The 24,719-nt window shown below is 42.2% G+C and overlaps 1 protein-coding gene and 1 pseudogene across 22 annotated transcripts in view; one reads left to right on the forward strand and one right to left on the reverse strand.

The window, feature by feature from the left end:
• ABLIM1 (actin binding LIM protein 1) overlaps positions 1-24,719 on the reverse strand; it is a 342,305-nt gene that overhangs the window by 207,288 nt on the left and 110,298 nt on the right. For 2 of the 22 annotated variants that reach the window (XM_050804261.1, XM_050804260.1), the window contains exon 1: positions 20,699-24,164. The exons of 19 other annotated variants lie outside the window; for them this stretch is intronic. In XM_050804261.1, coding sequence (XP_050660218.1) covers positions 20,699-20,942 — 244 coding nt within the window. In that variant the 5' untranslated portion in view covers positions 20,943-24,164. Of the gene's footprint in view, positions 1-15,260; positions 24,165-24,719 lie in introns of those variants that run through there. One more of the 22 variants, XM_050804253.1, reaches the window with a different exon arrangement.
• LOC126963510 (uncharacterized) lies at positions 19,228-19,325 on the forward strand (annotated as a pseudogene).

Genomic DNA, 24,719 nt, shown 5'->3' on the forward strand with positions numbered 1-24,719 from the left:
GCTTTGAAGTTGACTATGTTGTAATGAAGGATGGACATATCTATTTTTGCAAAAGATTGTGGGCTCCCTGAGGGAAGGGGTCACATGTTATTGTATCTGTACTGTATTCACATAGTAATACACAAAGGCACAAAGTAGGAATGCAATATTTGATGAATAAATAAATATTCCTTTTCGTAATCAAATAGACTGACTTTAAAATCTAACTCAAATATAAGAGTACATTCAGTCTCTTAGATAAAAATCAATTTAGTGATTGCTTCAAAGTATTTGCCAAGATGCAAGCCAATAATTACTTTGGAGAGAAAGTAGGCCAAAGAGGAACTTCCTCAGGCAGTCATTTTACAAAGTCCCCTTTATAACCTACCCTCACAGCTACTTTGGTCACCATTAGAGCCCAGTATGTGTCAGCCACCATTCTAATCGCTACATGATCACCTCATCTTGTCCTCATAACAACGGGATGAAGTACATATTATTATACTTTATATGTGAGAAAAGAGTTTGGTAAGAGGCTGAAGCCATGGGTCCTCTCTGTGTTACTGGGCCTTCCCTTCTGCAGAGGTTGTTAAAGAGCCTCTCATCCCATGCTCTGCCTATACACACACACACACACACACACACACACACACACACACACACACATTTCTGAAGGCCAGGTGCACTCAATGTACATCAACAGGCATTTCTAAAAGGCCTGGCATGATAAAAGTGATGCTGCCTTTTGCCTTGCCCGTGTAAAGCAATCCTTTTTCCAGATACCTTATGCTTTATCGGTTCTTGGACTTCATATGGAAGGACCTGTCAGGTGAATAGCACCATAACCGTGGCCTGTGGCACCCACTGTTGGCTGCACAGGAGAAGATGATGTACCCAGACCCACACAGCAAGACTTCAAAAGTGCAGTGTAATCATCCACCCTGTCTAATCATTCTCAAGGAATGACATTTCTGTGGTTTATGTAGACAGCAAGTTAAAATTAAAAATCTTTTTGCAAGGTTTACAAAGCCTACATTTGTTCCCCTACCTCATCTGGCCTTATAATAAATTCTCCTAACTATGCCCTGGAACAGTCCCAGAAAATAACCTGTCTCTCATACTCCTGGATTTGTCAGTCATCATCGGAGGAACTAGCCAAGTAAAACCTGCAGCACACACAACCATTACTGCATTTGCTACCACAGGAATGGCAGCTTTGTCATCTAACACGTCTCAGCAAGTTTCTCTAGTTCTTAGTATGGAGAAGAGACCATGCAACCCATACCGTGGTTTGTGGCAATCTGTAACTTGTATTCATAAATAGGCATTAATTAAGATAAAAGCAGAAGGTCCTAAAGCAGACTCGTCCATGGTTACACAATTACTTAGAAATGGGTCAAAACCCCTCAGATCCTGCCGCCTACCCCGTGGTTATTCTATCATGCCACACTGGCCACACAGGCAGCCTGATTAAACACAGGCTGGGTTTCAATTCTAGCTCCACCACACGCTGAGTGACCCTGGGCACATTGTTTTCTCTCTCTGGGTTTCAGCAGTCTCCGCTGTGAATGGTATGAGACGTTCCACTTGTAAGGCTGTGGTGAGGACAGGGGCAGCTTCACGGCATGTGACCTGCAGCATTGCATAGGGTCCTGCGCTCAGAAGGTGTCTCTATTTGGTTTAATGCTTTGCTGCTGCTATACTGACATTTGTAATAATTTAGTCTTTGAACTTGTGTTGTGTAAGTGAAGTCTGATGGGACAGCGGAGCACACATGTGAACAGATGAGATGCGTGCAGTTTGTGTGTTTGCTGTTCCTGCTGCCCATGCACACAGTGTTTGCAACGCCCCCTGAGCACAGGATTCCAGTGTAGTCACAATGTGTAGGAATTCAGGGAGACTCAAAGTGAGGACAAGGTGTGTTATATCCACAACTGAGTCACATTCCATTCAAACCAGGATGCCTGCTTTGAATGCACAGAGAAGGCAATGATGTTCTAGGAAACACAAACAACCAAGGAACCTTAATATATTCCTTCCTATCCACGTTAGTTCCCTGTATTAGCCAACCACTCACACCAAAAATCATGACACAGAAGGAAAGGGAAAGACAGGGCAACCAGTGCTGTCTTCCTTTTAGCCTTTCCTTATTCATCAATAAGTCAAAGGTAGAGAACATTGGTAAAATGTGCACGTATCAAGAAGCGAAATAAAAACAGTTGAGGGCCGGGCATGGTGGCTCACACCTATAATCCCAGCACTTTGGGAGGCTGAGGTGGGAGGATCATCTGAGGCCAGGAGTTCGAGACCAGCCTGGCCAACATGGTGAAACCTCGTCTCTACCAATAATACAAAAATTAGCCAGGCATGCTGGCGGGCATCTGTAGTCCCAGCTACTTGGAAAGCTGGGGCAGGAGAATCGCTTGAACCCAGGAGGCGGAGGTTGCAGTGAGCCAAGATCACGCCACTGCACTCCAGCCTGAAAGACAGAGCAAGAAACCATCTCAAAGCAAACAACAAACAAACAAGTTGAGTCAGATTTGTGCATTGTGCATTTCTACTGTTCTAAAAAGAATAAAGTACATAGCATCTATGACCTGTGCAATACAAATTGTGTAATTTCAGTGATTCCGTTGAGTTAAATGTTGTTATATTTGCACTTAAAATTGGCATTGCACAATAAAAGGTAAAATTCACAATAACAATTTAAAAATTTAATTTTACTTTATTTAGGACAACATTAAATAGAAAATAAAAACTACTGAGTTGAGAGAATCTGGGGAATAAACAAAAAAGCTATATTTTAGTACCACTAATGGCACTTTCTCCTGCACTTTAAACAAGGGGTCCCACGTTTTTCTTTCACACTGGGCCCTGAAAATTATGTGTCCTGTGCTGGGTGAGAATAACAGGTGTTCTATCCCAAAAGAAAGTACCTAGTACTAAGAAGGAATGCAGTTAAGGGTAACAACTATTGTTATTTCATTTCTCACTGCCTCATCAATTCACAATAAAATAAGATAAGCTTGAAAACTGTAAAATTCAAGTTTTCAAAACCATTTGAAGGTATAAGGAGCCTTCTAATAATATCGAAGCTGGGGGATTTAACCTGTAACACCTTAAAGAATTTAGATCCTCTCCCTCCCCCGATATTTTGTTATATGACCTCTGCTGCCAAATGAGAAAGTCACTGTGAAGGCAAACATTAAAAAAAAAAAAAAGGGTGGACTTTGATGTTAGGAACTCTTCCCAGGAAGACACGATTGTTACCTTCAGCCTATTCATTCATGCAACACATATTTATCAAGTGTTTACTAAGTGTCAGGAACTGTTCTAGGTGTTGGGATATCACAGTGAAGAAACCAGACAAAAATCCTTGCCATGAAGGAGCTATATCCTAGTTGGGAAGGTTGAAGTTGACATAATAAAATACATGAGTAATATGTACATATATATAAATATGTATGATTATATATTAGAAAGCGATAAGTACTATGGAGAAAAGGCAAGGCCGGGGACGGAGAATGTTGCGGGGAGAAGCTGTGGTTTTAAGTAGAGTAGTAGAGGAAGGTCTCTTTGAGGAAGTGCTATGTGAGTAAGTACCTGAAGAAGGGAAGAGAATAAGCCATGTAGATTCTGAGGAAAAACCACTCCGCACAGAGTGAGCAATAAGTGCAAACGTCCTGAGACGGGAGCCCACCTGGTATGTTCAAGGCAGTGGGGAGGCTGGTGAGATCAGGAGGCAGACAGCAAGAGGCATGAAGTTAGTGATGTGGAGGAGTTAGGGCCTGCAGGTCATTGTAAAGGGCCTTGGCTTTTCCCCTAAGCTGTTCTGTTTTGTTTTGTTTTGAGACATGGTCTCACTCGGTCACCCAGGCCAGAGTGCGGTGGTATGATCATAGTTCACTGCAGCCTCAACCTCCAAGGCTCAAGTGGCCTTCCCACCTCAGCCTCCCAAGTAGCTGGGACTACAGGTGTGCATCACCATACCCGGCTGATTTTTAATTTTTAATTTTTTTTTTTTTGTAGTGACAGGGTCTTGCTATTGCACAGGCTGGTCTCGAACTCCTGGCCTCAAGTGATCCTCCAGTCTTGGCTTCCAAAAGTGGTGGGATTACAGATACGAGCCCACTGCACCCAGTGCCACTGTGGGATTTGAACAGAGAAAGCAGCATGATCTGATCGTCAACTCCACGGGATCCTCGGCTGCTCTGTGGAAACTAGAGTTAAGGAGAGTGAGCACAGATGCAGAATGCTGAATTAGTGCATGAAATAAAAAAGAGCTCAAGGATGAGATGATGACACAACAAGATTAGATGAAAAAGGTTAGAGAAATTAAGACATAAAAACCAAGGACAAAGAATATCAATAGTAAGAATGGAAATATCAAAGAACAAAAAAATGCTGATAAAATATCTAATTCCTAGTACAGAGAAAATTTTGAAATGATTTCAATGAATGCAGAAAAAAGAGCCTCAAACAATGAGAGAAAACAATAGAAGTGCAAGATGAAGAAAGATTTTTTTAAATGTATGTCTTAGAAGTAGAGAACCTAAGAAGCAGATGTATTCAAAGATTAAATACACAAGAATACCCCTGAAATGAAGAGACAGCTGAATTCACAGATTTAAAGAGTATAGATATAACATATTTTGAGAAAATTTGATACAGAATGCTGACTCCAAGTCCTAGGCTAAGCCTTAGGACTCCAAGATATCATTCTCCATATGTCCAGGCAGAAAAACCCTATTGCTCACAAAAAGAGAAAAACTCAGGCTAGCCTCAGACTTCTCAACAGCAACACTGATACTTAGAAGATGATGAAGCAATATCTGGATGTCTTGAGGGAAAGAAAGAACCTTACACCTGCCAAAATGTCCAAGAACCTGACAAAAGAACCAAGAAACTTACACCTGCCAAAACGTCATTCAGAGATAAGGGCAATGGGCAAACCACCACAAACAGAAAGGTGTTTGGGAAGCACGACACCGTGAACCCTTCTTGGGAAAACTGATGGAAAACAACATCCAGCCAATTAAGAGATGAGTTAAAATAAGCTCAGCAATGCAAGCGCTAGTAAAAGTGCTAGCAGTGAGCAGTGAATTCAATTAGGAAACTGACGCCACAATTACCTGATTATGGTTAGAAAGGAATATGGAAATGTTTTGAGGAAAGGAAAATGTGAAAACAACATTACAACTAACAAAAATTGGAGGTGAGTAGGAGACAACTATGACAGTGCTACTGTCCTCGTGTACACACTAGGGAGGTAATGACTGGTGCCAGACTGTACAAGATTCTTCATCTAAGCATCTCACAGAAGCAACCTCAGATCACATCACCCAATCACTTCATCTTTGCTCGGAGACTATGTAAAATCTCATCACTGTGCTTATATCCCAGTTCCTGTTTCTTGGACTTGGTAAGGCAAAGCATATCATAAGGCAAACTTATCTTCAGGATCTTTTAAGAAAAGGGAGATGACGTATCTTTAACTTTTTACTGATTATATCCAGATTCTTTTTTTTTTCTGAGACAGTGTCTCACTCTGTCACACAGGCTGGAGTCCAATGGCAAGATCATGGCTCATTGCAACCTGAAACTCCTGGGCTCAAGTGATCCTCCCACTCCAGCCTCCTGAGTAGCTGGGACCACAGACATGCATCATTACATCCAGCTAATTTTTAATTTTTTTTGTAGAGATGGGGTCTCACTACATTGCCCAGGTAGGTTTAAACTTCTGGGCTCAAGCAATCCTCTTGCCTCAGCCTCCCAAAGTGCTGGGATTACAGGCATGAGCCACTGACTCTAGCCTATATCCAGATTCTTAGTGCAAGAACCAAAATTGTTTCTAATTCATTAACATTTAAGATTTCTACAGCACGTTTCTTTCAGACAGACTGATGAACAAATAATTTTTTTTAAATACCTTGGTTCTGGCCAGGCACAGTGGCTCAATTCAGGTCAAACTGCTAAAAAAAGAACATTGGCCGTTATATTAAAATAAATCATAATTTATTACGATTTAACATGATCGAACTTGAATACCTAAACATTTCTAAAACTGAGGAATTTTTATTTGAGAATTTAGAAAACTTGTGCCTGCTTTTTTTAAGCTCATAGTTATTGCCAGTCTGATATGTAACAAATTGAGAGTCCAGTCGCTACCCAAATGTTAGTGATTAATGGAAATATTTGTATACGAGTACATAGCCCCCTCAAAAATAATTCTCTCAGGTTTAAAATCAGTATTCAGACCAAGACTCAGACTGATGTATAGCCATCTTAATAATGTGTGAGAGGGTTTGTTTGTATCCTTACCCTTCTTTCTTGATCAAATTAGAGGGCTAATAGTTTGGTTTTCAACTTGGTACTTATTAGATTAGACCCTAAAATATCCCAGCACTTTAGGAGGCCGAGGCGGGCAGATCACGAGGTCAGGAGATCAAGACCATCCTAGCTAACACAGTGAAACCCCGTCTCTACCAAAAATACAAAAAAATTAGCTGGGCATGGTGGCGGGCACCTGTATTCCCAGCTACTTGGGAGGCTGAGGCAGGAGAATGTGGTGAACCCGGGAGGCGGAGCTTGCTGTAAGCCGAGATCGTGCCACTGCACTACAGCCTGAGTGACAGAGCAAGACTCTGTCTCAAAAAAAAAAAAAAAAAAAAAAAAAAAAAAAAAAAAAAAAAAAAAAAAAAAAAAAAAAAATTGGTTCTAAGGATAACCAAATGGGGTTTTATTTCATATTTCCAGTTATTTAAGCTGTGTATTCATGAAAATGCCATGGAATTCTCAGGACAAGATTTCCATTCCATATGGAATCATTGCCTAGGTGTAATGATCTTTCTTGGGGGACTTTGTCGCATTCGTTGCTCATCTGTCCCTGCTCTACCCATCTTGTGAGTGGGCACTGAGCCATATGACTCCTCCCCTTGCCTGTGGATGACTAGATTGTTAGTGGACACTGGATCAGAGAGAGGCCCATACATCAGCTGGCCAACAGCTTTTTATCTGGCTTTGAAAAAGATGACTGGGCCAATTAGGTTTTCACTCCTAAAAATCTGAAGTTAGAGATACATATAAAAGTCCCAGTCAGTGGTGGATATCCACATTAAAAGATAAAGTTAGGCCAGGCCAGGTGCAGGCATCACAGAACCATGTATAGACCAAAGTCTCAAGGGACAGAGTGTCAGAGGAAGCCAGATGGGCAGGAAAGGAATGGGACATTCCCCCAAACTAAACTGCTGGTCCTGGAGCAGCCTGGAATTCTGTACTTTCTGAGGCCTGGCTGTCCAGCATTTCCTGGGTTCCTATCCCCACTCTCTCTACATATTTTGATTGGGTTATTGAAAAGTATAAGTGGATTGCTGTTCTTCAGAAACAAAAGATCCTTCATTAGAATGGAGAGGGAATTTTTACCAAAATAATACCTCAGTTGGACCATTTGCAATGGAATCTGTCAGTGCCCTACACATCCCTCCTTGGCACTCGCCTCTGCAAGTCAGATGTGATTACTAGAAGCATCAAAATGCGTGAGTTAATGTACCTGAAAGCAGCTGTCAAACAATGGTGATGGGGAGGTGGTAAACACCCCAGCTTCCTCATCCCTTGGCTGGGATATCTCTGCAGCATATCCCACACTACCTCTTAGAGGTCCCGATGGATTGGGAATTGCTGCCCATACTGGTAACTGGCTTGATATTGCACCTTTTATTAGCCTCACTCCTCTAACAGTGATTCCTAGAATCACCTTCCAAATAAATTACTTACCTTTAAATTTTCCTCACAGAGTCTCTTTTTGGGCGGGGAGTTGTAAACAAACGAGAATCTAAGATCCATATTTTTATGCTAAAAAAAATGTTGTCTTAAGTCACTGATCACTTTGATCTAAAGACAACCAGAGACAGATTCTAAATAGAACAATATTCTGAAAAGACCAAGCATGTTCATCAGACAGAATATATTTTTTTCTCAAGAAAATCAAAATCAATAATACTTTTCAAGGTCAGGAGATGGATCAACTGAAACCCCGTCTCTATAAAAATACAAAAAAAAACACAACGGAACTAGTGCTACTATGCACATGGCGTGAACCCGGGAGGCGGAGCTGCATGCCGAGATCGCGCCAACTCCAGCCTGGGCGACACAGCGAGACTCCGTCTCACAATTATTAACTGGATCATCTTATCATACAAACACAACGGAACTTGTATGCACACATACTATGCCAAAGCACTTCTTCCTTTAAAACATTAAAGAAGACAACTTAGATTAACTCTGGTAGCAGAGGTCAGAACTACCAACTGCCTCATAAATAAATATGCCCCCAAAATGTCTTTTAGGCCTGTGTTTATGTTTTAGGCAGAAGGATGTGACCTATGACATTTACCAAGCTCTATAAAAATGAGTCATTTTGCAATATTTACACATATATTACATGGGCTCTCTTTACAATTTTAAACAGCTGTATATTGCTACAATTCAACCAAAGATGGTGCTAGTACCATATGCCATATGCCAAGTTGGCTGTGTGTTCAAAAGAGATACAGAAGGTAGGTCTCTTCCCTTCCTTTCTCTCACTATCCCTAGCAAGATGGAAAACACTCTGCATATGTATTGAATTTGTTGGGATTTGGAGGAGATTAGAGGGTGGACGGGAAGGAAAATATTTAGAACTTAAATTCTTCTTGGTTTTGGATATGGATTACACAATATTTCCCCTTCCTGAATAACATATACTATATAACATATACTATAATAACATATACTATACAACATATACTAATAACATATACTAAGAGCCCTGAGCATTTCCCAGTACGCTTCACTGGTTATTAAATTTGCACGCAGAAAAAAAAGCAACTAAGCCACAAGATGAGCATTCAGCCATAGCATCCACAGTTGAGAACTAGGTGGGCAAAAATCAAAGGAAGAAATGAAGAGAAACAAATGAATGCTGACCCATTAACGAGGCTAACAATATTTACTGAGCATCTGCAATGTGCAAAGGCATCACCTTCAAGGGGCCAAAAGTGGTATAGAGATCAAAGATACCTAAACTAAGCCCTCAGCAACCTTACATCTAAGTAGAGCAAATAGCACAAGGACCTAAATAACTCTAAAACAAGGCAGAAGGATTGGAATCAGAGATACTGACCAAAAAGTATGAAGGTTCAAAGGAAGGAATGCTTGCTGCTCAGCAAGAGAGATAAGGAAAGCTTCAAGTCTAATGCTGTCTTCGCAACTACAGGAAGAGTTACAGATGGTTGGCTGGGCTCAACAGCTTTCTACCAGCTGCTGCCACATATAGAAAATGAACTGGATCACTCTTCGTATGTAGATACAGAAGTTAACCAAGAAATGTGTTGGATCTTGTTCGCATCTTCTTTAAACTCTTAAAATACACCAAGTGAACCACGATCTATGTTAAATCAAGTTCAGCTGAAGTATTACTAAATCATTAACTTCACTTAGTATTCCCATCATGGATAATACTGGACCAATTAGTGACCTCAATGATTAGACAGTTTTTTAAATTAATTAATTAATTTATATTTATTTATTTTTGAGACAGGGTCTCACTCTCTCACCCAGGTTGGAGTGCAGTGGCACGATCTTGGCTCACTGCAACCTCTGCCTCCTGGGTTCAAGCAATTCTCATGCCTCAGCCTCCCAAGTAGTTGGGATTAGAGGTGTGTACCACCATGTCCAGCTCATTTTTGTATTTGTATTTTGTATTTTGTATATTTGAAACACTTTTCACCATGTTGGCCAGACTGGTCTCAAACTCCCGACCTCAGGTGATCTGCCCACCTTGGCCTCCCAAAGTGCTGACATTACAGGCGTGAGCCACCACGCCCGGCCTACGCTGTTATTAAGTAGCCACTACCCCTATAGTGCCACTGGCTACCAAGTGAAGATAGAGTCTGTGCCCTTTAGGGACAAGTGCCCAAGGAAAGGATAACAGAACATATCCAGCTACCCACTAGAATCACATGAGAGCACTTCTGGGAAAAGACTGATGTGAAACAGAACTGGGAATTGTCCCACAAAGACAGCAAATATTAAACACCCCAGAATATTCTAGTGATGTCAAAAATGACCTTACAAAATGATCCGGGTCGCGATGGACAGAAAGGGAGCTGGCTGAGTGCTGGCCGTGGCCCTAGTTATTTGACTTTTCTTCCCCAGCTCATCTTTATCCCAGGAGATCCTACTCTATGTCATGAGAATTCTCCCTCTCCACTTGGGCTGCAGGCAAACTTTTGTGAGCTAGATTTTTCTGGGCACTGTGAGTCACAATGTGTCCGATGTCCTCTGATTAATTTTGGTTGCTATCTATGGCCACAGAACTTGGACGAGGAAAGACTTCTAAACAGTAAACAAACAAAACTTGGGGGACCACAGTAAGGCACTTACAGGAAGTGAATTTAAAAGCCAGCTAAATGATTTCTCAAAGTAAAGGCCCTACCTTTCTTTATGTAATATTTGCAGACCTTTAAATTGTAAAGATATAAGCAGTTTTGAAGATTAAGATATAGGATGTAAATAGACATGAATGTACATATAGGATTTTTGTACATACAGGAAAACTGGTGATTTCACTTTGAGGGAATAGCTTTAATTTAATTTGAAATTGTATTAAGTGGTGGGAATGCAAAATAGTACAGCCACTGAGAAAACAGTTTGACAGTTTCTCAAAAAGTTAAACAGAGAATCACCATATGATCCAGGATTTCCACTCCTAGGTATACAACCAAGGGGACTGAAAACATGTTCACACAAAAACTCATACACAAGTGTTCATAGCAGCATTATTCATAATAGCCAGAAAGCAGGAAAAACACAAATGACCATCAGTTGATGAAAAGATAAAGAAAATGTGATATATCCCTACAATGGGATACTATTCCGCCATAAGAAGGAATACGGCATTTATCAATGCCACCTCCTTGATGAGCCTTGAAAACATTATACTAAGTAAATGAAGCCAGACACAAAAACCACAGGTTACATGATTCAAATCAGAAGAAATGTCTGGAATAGGCAAATCCACAAACACCTAAAGGAGCTAAGTAGCTGCCAGCAGCTGAGGAATGTGAGTAATCAGGGATGTTTTCTAATGGGCATAGGGTTTCTTTCTGGGCTGATAAAAATGCTCTGGAATTAGAGAGTGGGATGGTTGCACAACGTTGTGGTTCTACTAAAATCCACAGGACTGTACATGTTACAGTGAGGAATTTTATGGCGTACTACATTACATCTCAATTTTAAAATGTATGAAGTACCTTTATTTACCAAGCACTGTGTTATAGTCTGAAGAAACCATGAAAACCACCGTCCTGCCACCAAGGCACTTACTACCCGGTAGAGAGAGACATGCAAACAAACAGATTTATAAATAGCCAAGCATAGAGGTGCTTGGATGGGCTTTTGTGTGGTACACAGCAGAGCCCTAAAAAGGACAGGTCTGGAGAGACTCCACAGCACAGTCCCACCTGAGCTGAGTCTCCAAGTAAACTAAAAATAATAATAATAATCATCATCATCATCATCCTTTGGTCTTCTCATGTAATATTAAACAGGGAGAGAAGAGGGCTAGGGTCTTAATCCAACACTACCCTCTCATTATACCATAGACCTTAGGAAAATCATTTACTTCTCTGGACCTCAGTCTCTTACTTCCTATAAAAATAAGGTGTTGGCCGGGCGCATTGGCTCACGCCTATAATCCCAGTGCTTTGGGAGGCTGAGGCGGGCAGGTCATTTGAGGTCAGGAGTTCAAGACCAGCTTTGGCCAACATGGTGAAACCCCATCTCTACTAGAAATACAAAAATATTAGCCAGGCGTGGTGGTGTGCGCCTGTAATCTTAGCTACCTAGGAGGCTGAGGCACAGAGAATCGCTGGAACCCGGGGGGCAGAGGCTGCAGTGAGCCAAGATCACGCCAGTGTGCTCCAGCCTGGGTGAGAGAGCAAGACTCTGTCAAATAAATATTAAATAAATAAGGTGTTGATATCAAAGATTTCTACCTTTGAGAAGTATCTAGAATCCTCGTGCATATCATATCATAGTCTATCTAAAATCCTGACATACTTAAGTGCTGATTCTGCAAAGGGTTCCTCTAGTGCATTCTGGGTGTGCTGCTTTCTGAGGTTGAGAAAGGAATCTTCCTGATGACTATCTCTACACACCCTAACAAACAGCACACAGACTATGCTGCCTTCCTGTTGGCAGCCTTCATCTTCCATCTCAGGGACAGAATCACCCATCTGCTTACTACCTATTCACCTTATATTACCTTCCTACTAGCAGCCTTCGTCTGGTAGCCCAGAGACAAATCAAGCCTGTGCTGGCCACCTGTCCACCCCAGTGAGTAACACATAATCCATATCCCTTTCACAGTCTCACTCTGTTATCCAGACTGGAGTGCAGTAGTGCTATCTCGGCTCACTGCAACCTCTGCCTCCCAGATTCAAGCAATTCTCCAGCCTCAGCCTCCTGAGTAGCTGGGACTACAGGCGCCCACCACCATGCCCGGCTAATTTTTGCATTTTTAGTAGAGATGGAGTTTCACTATGCTGGCCAGGCTGGTCTCGAACTCCTGACCTCATGATTCACCCATCTTGGCCTCCCAAAGTGCTGGGATTACAGGCATGAGCCGCTGTGCCCAGCCGCCACACGATCCATATTCCCTTTCTGTTAGCAGCATTGTCTTGTACCCGTGGCCGTCACGGGTCCATGACTAATTTGCCAAGTTAACAGGAGTCCATCCATAATCATTAGCACTGGGTCATGCCCCAGAATCATTAGGATCAAAGGATGGGAAATCAGGGATTTCTTTGAAAGTAAGCCACTCTTAGTAAGATTCAAATTTGTTTAAAGCCTGGATTAAAACAATGCCAAACAATAAACTTAAATAGACTGCTTTACCCTCTGACTTTAAATAAGATTAGTTTTTAAGTACATTTAATTAAAACAAATGGGGCATTGCAGCATATTTAGTTACTCAAGGAAGTAATTTATATGGGAACATTTCATGTGAAAATAGTTACTTGCCCATATTCCTAGGACTAAAAATAAAAGAAACAAAACAAAAAGCAACCATCAAAAAAAAAAAAAGAAAAAAAAAAGCTGGACTAAGTAGATTCAGCGAGTGGAACTAAGTGAAAAATGTCTTACTTCTACCTTTTTCTTTCCACTCTCAGGTCATTGGGCTATTTTCCTTTTACTCGTATTTTGGGTAAATCATATCTATTTTCCAGCTCAAATTGCAAAATCCTACTTTCTCTTTCCCTTTAGTGATATTTCTTTCCTTTGAAAACTAATTGTATTCATTATCTAGACAATTATTCAACTTCTCACACATTTGGGTGAGAAGAGGGGGAAGAATTTATTGAGCTCCAACTAAATGCCAGAATTGTTTAAATATGTAGTTTCTCTTAGGGCTCATAATACTGCTGCAATGGCGGTAGCATTATCCACATTTTATATACAAGAAAACTAAGGCTTGGATATATTAAGTAACTTACCTGGGTCACAGAACTGCAAAGAGCAGAGCTGGACTTTAAACTTGGCAGCAAGGTCTGACCCCACAGCCCTGAATTTGCAGCCACTTTGCTTTGCAGCTTCTCCTGGCCTCAGCTACTTGAAGGCAGGGGGACAATTTAATGCTGAACTGTATTCTTCCAACATAGTGATTTGATTTCGGCGAACATTCACTCATTCATTTACTCATCACTCGCAGCTGTTTTTTTTACATGCCAGGTACTATAATGGAATAAAAATAAGAGCACAGCTCTCCCCTTGCCCTCAGAGAGGACCTCAGTGTATGAAAAGGGAGAAGCTTATAAACAGGCAACTTGAACAAAGATTTGCAGAGGATGCTATGAAAACACAGAGGAGGACGAGGCAAGAGGTAAGATCAGGCCTCCCCAGAGGAGGAAGAGCTTCACCTTCATCCTGCTGGGCCTCAGAGGAACCGGGGAGGCCGTGCCAGGCAGCAGAATTGCACATACAAAGAGAGGCCCAACGTGAAAGGGTCCTTCAAATATCTGTAACAAAGAAGACTGATGCGGGTGTTTGGGGGTTAAGAGTGGGACGTGATAGAAAGGTTTAACCATCAAGAGCTTGAAACATATGATTCTGGGAAATACGATTAAACTAATGGGATGAGAAGCCTAGGGAAGTGAACAGGGGTTATTTGTAACTATAAATAAATTTTTAAAAATGCAAACTATTTAATGCTTTCCCAAATAGCTGAAACCTCGGCCGGGCGCAGTGGCTCAAGCCTGTAATCCCAGCACTTTGGGAGGCCGAGACGGGCGGATCACGAGGTCAGGAGATCGAGACCATCCTGGCTAACACGGTGAAACCCCGTCTCTACTAAAAAGATACAAAAAATTAGCCGGGCGAGGTGGCGGGCGCCTGTAGTCCCAGCTACTCGGGAGGCTGAGGCAGGAGAATGGCGTGAACCCGGGAGGCGGAGCTTGCAGTGAGCTGAGATCCGGCCACTGCACTCCAGCCTGGGCGACAGAGCCAGACTCCGTCTCAAAAAAAAAAAAATAGCTGAAACCTCAAATCCCTCTCCATTCATGCCCTTGCAAGATGTAGAAGTAACTGGCCACCACCTATCATCTCCATCCTCAGGAGAATAAAAGTTAAAGTAAGACTGCTGTTTGCGGGGAACCATATTCCATCAACAAACTGGATGTGGCCGTGGGGATCCAGCATCCTGGAGGAACAGGAGGCCACAACGCAGTATATCTCCTTGCCAGCAGCAGACGCCTGTTACTACTTTGCCTCTCAAAGCAGCCTAGTCAAAGCCATCAGTCGGGAGAGCGGGTCTGAGGGCAGGAACCACATGCTGGTTCTTACCAACTTTCCCAGGATACATTTTCCATGGCTAGCTCAAACACTTCTCTCAAATTTAAGACAGGGCCTTCACACCTGAGTTCCAGGGTTTGCAGGGAATTAACACCTTTTCCCCAACACAGCCTCTCAATGTCACCGGGAAGATGCTATAGAAAAGTTCCACAGCATCTTGAAGAATATGCTGTCTTTTTGAAAACAAAGCCATTTGCGGCCTTTGGCCTGCTATACCCAAGACGCTTCCCCTAGCCCTCTGACATACAGGTCTGGGGTTGTGGATTACTGAATGGGGTAAGAAGGGCACACTAAAAGAAAAATATTGTAGTGCTATATGTTCTGCTTAGTTTGAAAACAGGTTGGTATTGCTTTAAGAAACAATAATGTACCCAAGAGGTTCTCTCACTTACCTGATAATCTGAGTATCTGGGTCTTGGAAGACCACTTCGAGTGAAGACAACCCCTCGTATGCTGCACCTAACAGAAAGGTCCCAGCAGGTGCCTGAATCCGACGTGAACCACCTTTCTCTCTTCTGGGATATGAACTGCTTTTTCAGGGAGGGGACTGCCAAGTCTACTTTGGTCCCAGCTCTCCAGTCCAGAACATTCTGCTTTGGAATTTGGACTCAGCTGACAATATAATCACTGAATCCTCTCCAGATATCCTTGGGGCTTTTGATAATAGTGCCAGTCTCTTGTTTGTTTGTCAAGAAGGTAATTGCCCTAAATATGTTATTTCATTTGTACGAGACTCAAAAGCTCCAAGGGACAGAAAGAAACACAGGTTCAAAAACTTCACTCTAATTTCCCACAGTAGAGTAAGGGAACATTCCATGCAGACAGCTTGTATTTATGAGCTAGAGGAAGGAAACCTTTGCTAATTTTCCTGGCAACAGCAATTTACTTTATGGGAGTCTTCAAATTTGAGCTGCTGAAGTACTTAATGAACAATATTATTTACAAACTTTAGGTGTGCCAGTGTTCAGCACACCTCATGAATGACCACTCTTATGCTCCTCAGGCTGAGGCAGAGTGACATCGTGGTGGAGACCATGAACCTGGGTGTCAGGCAGACCCAAATCTAGTACTTATGTGACCTTTGGCAGGTCTCTTAACTGCATGCACCCCAGTTTCCTTCTCTGTAAAATGAAATAAAAGTAATTCCTGCTTTGTTGAGTTATTGAGAATATCAAACATGGAAAAATCATAAAACACATGGCCCACGCGAGGTGTGGTGGCTTGCGCCTGTAATCTCAACACTTTGGGAAGCCAAAGCAGGAGGACTGTTGGAGGTCAGGAGTTTGAAACCAGCCTGGGCAACAAAGTGAGACCCTGTCTCTACAGAAAAATCAAAGAATTAGCTAGGCATGGTAGCACGTGCCTGTAGTTCCAGCTACATGGGAGGCTGAGGCAAGAGGATCACTTGAGCTCAAGAGGTGAAGGCTGCAGTGAGCCCTGTTCGCACCACTGCACTCCAGCCTGAGAGACAGAGGGAGACCCTGTCTCAAAAACAAAACCAAACAAAAAAAGATACTTACTACAATGTTTGAGATATAGTAGGCCCCCAGTGAATGACAGCTGTTCTTCTAGAATAGTACTACATCTACAGTCAGAAGCTGCAGAGGCTGTTTTGTATGTTTACTGATCTATTTCCCTGATATATGTTCACTGATATATTTTTGCGGAAGCTATTGTGTATGTTCACTGATATATTTGTTTTGCCCACTTTTCCCATCTTCTTGCTAATTCATTGCTGTTGTTAAGTGGGGAAAACAATTTCTTCCCTCGCAACATCCAAGGGTTGTTTTGAGCATAACAAAGGACAGATACGCATGGGGACACTTGGAAAATCATGGAGTCCAGCACAACTCAAAGCAGGGATTGAGCACCAGACAACAACAGGAAGCTGCAGCATCTTGAGATCTTTCTGACAGCTGCAGGGGGCCTTTGCCAAATATTCCTGAGCACCCTGCCAGGAGCTGCTCCTGAACACTCTGGGGCTTCGTAGCACAGGAACACGCATGGCTGCAGGAGGGCGCACTTCCTCCAAGCACCTGTCCTAAACAGGATGCTCTGAGCACACAGTGGCTTCCTGGGAACCCCACGTCCTGTGCAGCATCTATAGTTGTGGGCCTCTATTGTTTCACAGCATGGAAGGCAAACAATAGAAATTATTTTTATCAATAATAAACAATTTTTCTTATTTTATTTTTTTAATTCAACCTCCATAGAGATTGTCAAAAATGACTAATGCTGACTATATTGCAACTCTATTATTATTACTGAAATTAGCATTTACCGTATGCTTCTGTGCACCACTACACCAAACACTTTGATATGCACGTTCTCATTCTTTAAATTTATTTTTATCTGTATTTACGATTTTTAAAATTGAGATAGGGTCTTGCAATGTTGCCCAGGCTGGTCTTGAACTCCTAGGCCCAAGTGATCCTCCTGCCTCAGCCTCTCAAGTAGCTGGTACTATAGGCCCACACCACCATGCCCAGCCAGGTTCTCATTGAGTCCTCATAATCAATACTGCCCTCAGACACAGGCAAATAGGGCCCCTGCCCTAACTCCATTCCTTCCTCAAAAACGTCTAAGTGTGCTCTGGTACCTGGGATCGCTGGGGCCAGCAGTGCTGTCCGGATGGGGAATCTGAGCCTTCTCTTCACAGATCTCTCTAGTGATCCTCTGCATCTCTCCCATACTGGGCAAAGGGTTGGCCAGATGCCCCAAGGAACCCCAGGAGTCATGCCAATGGGGTTTCTTGGGGCCCTGGAGCTGGCTCCATTCTAGGAGACAAGCCGAGCAAGCAATCACTTCCTCAGGCTGGTGTGGCATTTCTTTCCCATGATTGAAACAGACTGAGCTGTTGACACACTGCCTTTGGGTGACTCAAGTTGTTTATATAGACAGGAGCCCTACAAAAAATATTTGCCCAGGGCCCCATCTACTCTAGGGATAGGCATGCTCAAAGTGATCATATAAGGTATGCATTCCCTGCCTACCTTAGGGACAGAGAAACGCACTTGGAATTCCTAACTTCCCAAAGTAACACATTTAGTGAGTAGAAGAGCTGGGAGTCAAATTCTGGAATGTCCAACCTCCAAGTCACAAGACTTAACTAATCTCCCAGATTTCCTTATCTGCCTCCACTAAGATATGGATATCCCAATGATGATTACCTTTCCTGTATCCAGAACTCTCTGATATTGTTAATTCTCTTGTTCCCTCGTGAGGGAATCTGCTGATAAGTCATTATCCAGCACGCTTTCATTAAACTACAGCTTACCTGGCTTCCCCTTGCCTTCCTGCCTTCTCCTCCCAACAGATCTTATCTCTCTTTCAAGAGCAACAGCGGCTCGCTCCAAAAATATCTGATCTGAGTCTCTTTGAGTAGAAACATTCCACAGAAGCACCGAAGTCATTCAGAATAAAGTGTTAGCTCTGGCAGAAATCTATATGTTTCATTTTTATTCCTATTTGTGGAATAAAACGTTTTTTCCTCAATAAAGGGATTCTAGGTATCCACTAGTATGTGGATCTGATTTTTGAGGGAGGTGTCCTTTGCTGCAATAGGCATAGTCAGTTGGTTCTGAACAAAGTCTGAGCAGAGCTTGTAAGGGGACTGGGAAGAAGACGTGGCTTCTCCATCCCCACTCCCTGCTACCCTAAAAAGGGATGTGCCTGGAATCATGACGAGAAGCTTGTTAAGAGTAAGAGACAAGGAGCTGTCACCATCAGCAGCTGTCAGTATCCTGTCCTGCCTGAGCACTGACCTGCTTGTCAGCCTTCTCTGTCCCAGCCGAAGCTCTGTAGAGTCCCAGTGAGACACCGCTTCACACCCACTAGGATGGCTAGAACAAAAAAGTCAGATAAGGCCAGGCGTGGTGGCTCACGCCTATAATCCCAGCACTTTGGGAGGTGGAGGTAGGCAGGTCACCTGAGGTCAGGAGTTCCAGACCAGCCTGGCCAACATGGTGAAACCCCACCTCTGCTAAAATTACAAAATTAGCCAGGTGTGGTGGCATGTGCCTGTAATCCAAACTACCTGGGAGGCTGAGGCAGGAGAATCATTTGAACTGGGGAGGCAGAGGTGGCAGTGAGCCGAGATCGGGCCATTGCACTCCAGCCTGGGCAACAAAGCAAAACTCCGTCTCAAAAAAAAAAGGCAGATAATAGCAAGTATTAGCAAGGATGTGGAGAAACTGGGACCTTCATATGCTGCTGGTGGGGATGTAAAATGGAGTAACCGCTTTGTAAAATAATCTAGAAGTCCTGCAGAAGGTTAGACATAGACTTACTACATGACCCAGAAATTCCACTCCTAGGTGTATACCCAAGAGCCCTGAACATATCATATGTCCACATAAAAACCTGTATATAATGATTCTTTTGATGTGTTCATGCATGTGTGTGAGGTGTGCCACCCTTGAACCTTGTTATGACATTGGCACATTACCCATCTGACATGAAAAAAGAGAAAAAAAAAAACCTCGTATATGAATATGCATAGGGGCATGATTCATAAGAGTCAAAAGTTGGAAACATCCCAAATGTCCATCAGCTAGTGTAAGGAGAAACAAATTGTGGAATATCCATACAGTGAAATAGTATTTGGCCATAACAAGGAATAAAGTACTGACATGTGCTACAACATGGGTGAACCCTGAAAACATGCTAAGTGAAAGCAGCCATAAACGAAAGACCACGTGTTATAAATTCCATTCACATGAAATATCCAGAATAGGGAAATCTAAGAGGCAGAAGTAGATTTTGATTTCTTAAGGCTGAGAGATGGGGGTGAAGAGGTTGGGGTGGGGAGGCAATAGCTAAAGGGTACGGGGTTTCTTTTTGAGGCAGTGAAAATATGTATGTAACACATCAGTAACATACTAAAACCCACTGAACTGTATACTTTAAATGGATGAATTTTACAGCCTATGAATTATAGCTCAATAAAGCTATTGAAAGCTGATTGCAACAAAACAGAACATCTTAACTCCCTTACTTTGGCTAAACTGAATCCAGTTCAACTCTGGCTGTCCAAGAATGATGAGGAAGATGTTATGCTTCCTGGCTCATTTGACTTAACTTCATACATTCATAGGGACCATGGTTAATCACCTTCTGCTTCCTGTACTACTTCTAGTGCTGACTTTGACAAGGCGTGAGCAGTTGGGTAGGTATCATCTTCATTAATAAAGGCACCATGATAACTTCAAAGTCTGAAAACTCCCAAGTGCAATAACTCTATCCTGAGAGTGGGTCTTCTCCACCTCTTTTCCAGGCAGAGGGATGAGTGACACGTTTTAATGAGCTTCACTGAAAAGAAGCCTCAACAAGTTCTCTCAATATTACAATGCTTTCTTTTTATTTTATTTTATATTTTTTAGAACATTTCACAAGACGAGCCCTCCCTACACAGTGACACAATTTGGACCTCAATTTTACTTAGGTCATCTTGTGCTAGCCTCCATCTCCCGCCTTGAATATTTTCTTTCCGTTCATCCTTTGTCATATGAAATAACAGCATCTACAGATAGAGATCTTTCTTTTCCATCATACTTCCTATTACTGACAGTTATTCCTACCAAGTTTGGAAAGAGATACATTTGTTACTGAAGATCATAAAATCCTGAACAAAAATATCCTCGGAATTTAGCTCCATAGCTGTACTTATGTTACATTCTCCATTTCTCCCACCCTCACCCCCATTAATTATATATTAAGGATAGTGTTTCCTTTGAAGAACACATTACGGAAGAATGATCTGGATAGCACTCTCTTAATTACGCCAATCACAAAACACAAAACCACGTCCAGAGAGGGTTATTTTACTTACCAAAAGGATCAACGCTGTTACATACACGCCCATGTGGGCAGTAGTCCTCGGGACAGAGATACAGCAAATGGGTGACAGTGGCACGCCTGTGAGCGGGGAAGGAGGTCCCAGAGACCCTCAGGTCCTCAACAATCAGTCTCTTTCTGTTTGAGCCCCTGGCACTGGTTCTCTCAGATGAGGTGACTTTGCTTTTCTCAGAGCTGCACAATTTCCCCAGACACTTTAGACCAAGGAAGGCAGGCATCTTGGCATGGATTTCCAAGAAATGAGAAATGGGCAGCGGGGGCCCAAGGAGCGGTGCTGGCCCACAACTCTCTCTGTTCCCCTGGCTCCTTACTGTCTCCTTTTCTCACTGCCCAGCAAAGAAGATTAAGGCAGATGTATTTAAGTGATTACCCTTAAGAGCTTAGGGTGCCATATTCTCAGTCAGATGATTAGGTATAAAAACAGCCACTAAAAGGAACTCAGTCTCAGACATGAATGCGTATTTGAACATCAGACTAATATCCAGAACAAGAGAAAGAATATAGCTGTAATATCTACAAGAATTCTCCTGCAAATACTCCTAGAATATTCAGTATCATCTGGTAAGAGTACTGAGAATACGGCTAGGGATATATACACATATTTTGTATAATCTAAAAATGACTATCAGAAAAATCCCAGGGTAATAATTCCAAGTTCTCCAGTATTTCAGATCTCACAGGTGGAGGTGGGGGAGGCTCGATTAAAGATCCTCAGCTTTAACTTGTGACAAATCCAGCTCTCAGCCGTAGCAAACAATCATTTCCTTTCCATTTTCTAGAAGGGAACCCCTCCCCTCAGTACCAGGAAAATCCTTCTGCCTCATTCCATTAAGCCAGTGTTTACTGTCTTAAAGTTGTTTCATGGGTTTTCTTTGATGGCAGAATCATATGATGGAGACAGAATTAACATGTAGGTAGCTTCAGCTTTTCACAAAATTACAAGCTAGAAGGATCTTCACGGAATTAATGTATTGCTATAAAAAGGACAACCCCCAGTAATTATCATTTACTCTTTAACATCCACACAGTAAGATGCAGTACAATATGTGACCATATGTGACCGTCTACAACCATACAAAAGTCACAAGCCAAAATGAATAAACTCACACTCCTTCTCCTGTCATTGGGCTATTATGTTCTAATATAAATTTCTTTTTATTAAAACCCTAGAATAGAACTATAGAGCTGACAAGGCCATCAAAGGTAATCTAGTCCAGTAGTTCCCAAATACTGCTGCGCATAAGAACCATCTGCCGGTATGGTTGCTCACGCCTGTAATCCTAGCACTTTGGGAGGCTGAAGTGGGAGGATTGCGTGAGGCGTGAGGCCACTTCGAGACCAGCCCTGGCAACATAGCAAGACTCTGTCTCTACAGAAAAAAAAAAAAAAAAAAATTAAAAGATTAGCCAAGTGTGGTGTCATGCATCTATAGTCCCAGCTACTCGGGAGGCTGAGGCAGCATGATTGGTTGAGCCCAGGAGTTTGAGGTTACAGTGAGCTACGATTATGCCACTGTACTCGTAGGTGACTGGGTAAGACTCTGTCTCAAAAAAAAAAAAAAAAAAAAAAAAAAAAAAATTTGTAGAACTTTTGAAAAAATACAAAATAATATATGGGATTCTTGCATGTAGGGGTCAAGAACTTACTTTTTTTAATACTTTAAGTTCTAGGGTACATTGCACAATGTGCAGGTTTGTTACATAGGTATACATGTGCCATGTTGGTGTGGTGCACCCATTAACTCGTCATTTACATTTCTAAACGTTCTCCCAGACTAGTGCCAGCACTCAGGAAGCACTGATCTACACCAGCCTTTAAGATGAGGAAGGTAAGTCTCAGAGAAGATGAGACTTTCTCAGGACAATGCAGAAAGCCTAGGGTGGAGCCAAGTCTTCTGAATTCCACGCTATGACTCTTCCTATCCAATAGGTCCTTCCACAAAGGCCCCAGGCAGATGATGCAGAGAAAGGAAATTCTTGCTTCTTTTGTTACTAGTTCCTCATCTATTGGCAACACAATTCAAAAACATGAGAATTCCAATTGGCTGGAATTATTCTACGCCAATGGGAAGCACGGTGGGAATGGAAGAAACAGACACTGTCTAGGGGCACTCAGACTGCGTGGACTTGGGGAAAGTGGGAACATGGGACTTCTACCACTACCGAAGTCACACCTCAAAATTTCTGCTCCAAAATTCTGGGAATTAAGCCTGACACCAACCTCCAAAGTCTTCCTCTAAAAACAGTTTACAAAGCAGGTAAAACAATCTGTACGTGTTCTTTTCCCTGCTTGCCTATTTTGAAGAACCTTCGGATATACAATGTAAGATGTTCTATCAATGTTTCTCAAAATGAGAGTAAGGGATAAAAGACCACACATTAGGTGCAGTATACACTGCTCGGGTGATGGGTGCACCAAAATCTCAGAAATCACCACTAAAGAACTTACCCTTGTAACCAAACATCACCTGTTCCCTCCAAAACTATTGAAATTAAAAAAGAAAGAAAGAAAAGATACACAACTGGAAAAAAGAGTGGCATTCATCCGTCAAAAAAACAAAAAAACATATTTCCCAAAATGTGATTTCTGGGCCAATTTGTTTAAGATGGAGATCCCTGAGGGCCACCTCAGCCCTACCAGGTTCTTCTAGAGTGTTTTCTAATAAACATTGTAGTGTGGAAACCCCTGCCTTTCACTGTTAATTCTTTCTTGCTGGGTTTCCTAGAGCTCTGCTCTTTGAAACCGAGAACCTGAGCAGCTACTTGCTTATATGTATTTACATGGTCTTTTTGTGAAATACAGATGCGTTTATACAGAGACACGTGATGCAGCCACTTTGAAGGCAGGCTCTGGAACACAGTAACAACGCACGAACATAGACTTTGGACAGAAAGGAGATTATATCCTTCAAACTCAGCATCTTCCTGACCTGGAAAAAAGGTAACTATTCCATAACAAAGCTGTTCTGCTTTCTTGGTCCCTAAACTCGTCAAGCATTGCCCATAAAAACTATTTCCACTGCATTAACTCTACCTCAATGCTTAGCCATCGTATCTGCAGAGCATACACAGGACACTCCAAAATTTTTTTTTTTTTTACAAGTTTACAGATCCATATATTTAGTTCAAGATGTAACTGTCTTCTAAGAGACTGCAAAAGGGAAAAGAAAATAAATTCTTATTCAATAACGGAATTATACGTAAAAATTTTGATACATTTTGTTAATTTTAGGTCAGGATGCAAAGTAAACTACATATGGATCATAAAGATGGCTAAAGAGAATAACAAATGGCTGCTTGCTTTTAAAGACAATCGAACTACATATAAATGTGAGGAGGCTGACTCCATTCTCAGGCAGTGGAGAGGGATGAGAGTTCAGATGCTGGCAGCAGTGACTGCAGACACCTGTGAACTAAGTTCCACTCCCCAAATGCTCAGAGCTTTTCACTTACCCTCCTCCACATGGCTCCAGTTAAATACCTAGCAGAGGCCAAGCCTCCAGCCTTAAAAATAGACTTGCAGTGGTATCTGCCTGACAGCAACCTTTTCACCCAGGAAAGTACAGTTGGGGAAGACCCTAAAGAAGCACCAGTGGATTCAGGTCTTTCATCGCTTCCTTCTGCCACAGCCCACATGAAACTACAGTCACAGCAATCACAAAGGAGTGCAGTGGGTTCTGTGACCGTTTCTATGGTTCTATGATATGATATCACAATGCACCACATTACAAAGCTAATGATAATTACAAATGTTGAACTTCTGCCCAAGATTTTGCTGGCCTGTGTATCTTATCAGATAGGAAATTCCTAATCTTTCTAGAAGCAGCAAGCTATTCTATGATAAAATATGAAAATGAACCATCAGTGGGAAAATTCACCAAGGGGCACTGAGGACACCCAACCTTTGCATGCTGTAGGAGCTCAATAAACACCCGATGTGATGAGCCCCAGCCCAAAGCCAGGCGTTTTGGGGCTACACAGTGCTCGGGGAACAGA

The sequence above is a fragment of the Macaca thibetana genome, chromosome 9 (assembly GCF_024542745.1).
Source record: "Macaca thibetana thibetana isolate TM-01 chromosome 9, ASM2454274v1, whole genome shotgun sequence".
NCBI classification, from domain to species: domain Eukaryota; kingdom Metazoa; phylum Chordata; class Mammalia; order Primates; family Cercopithecidae; genus Macaca; species Macaca thibetana.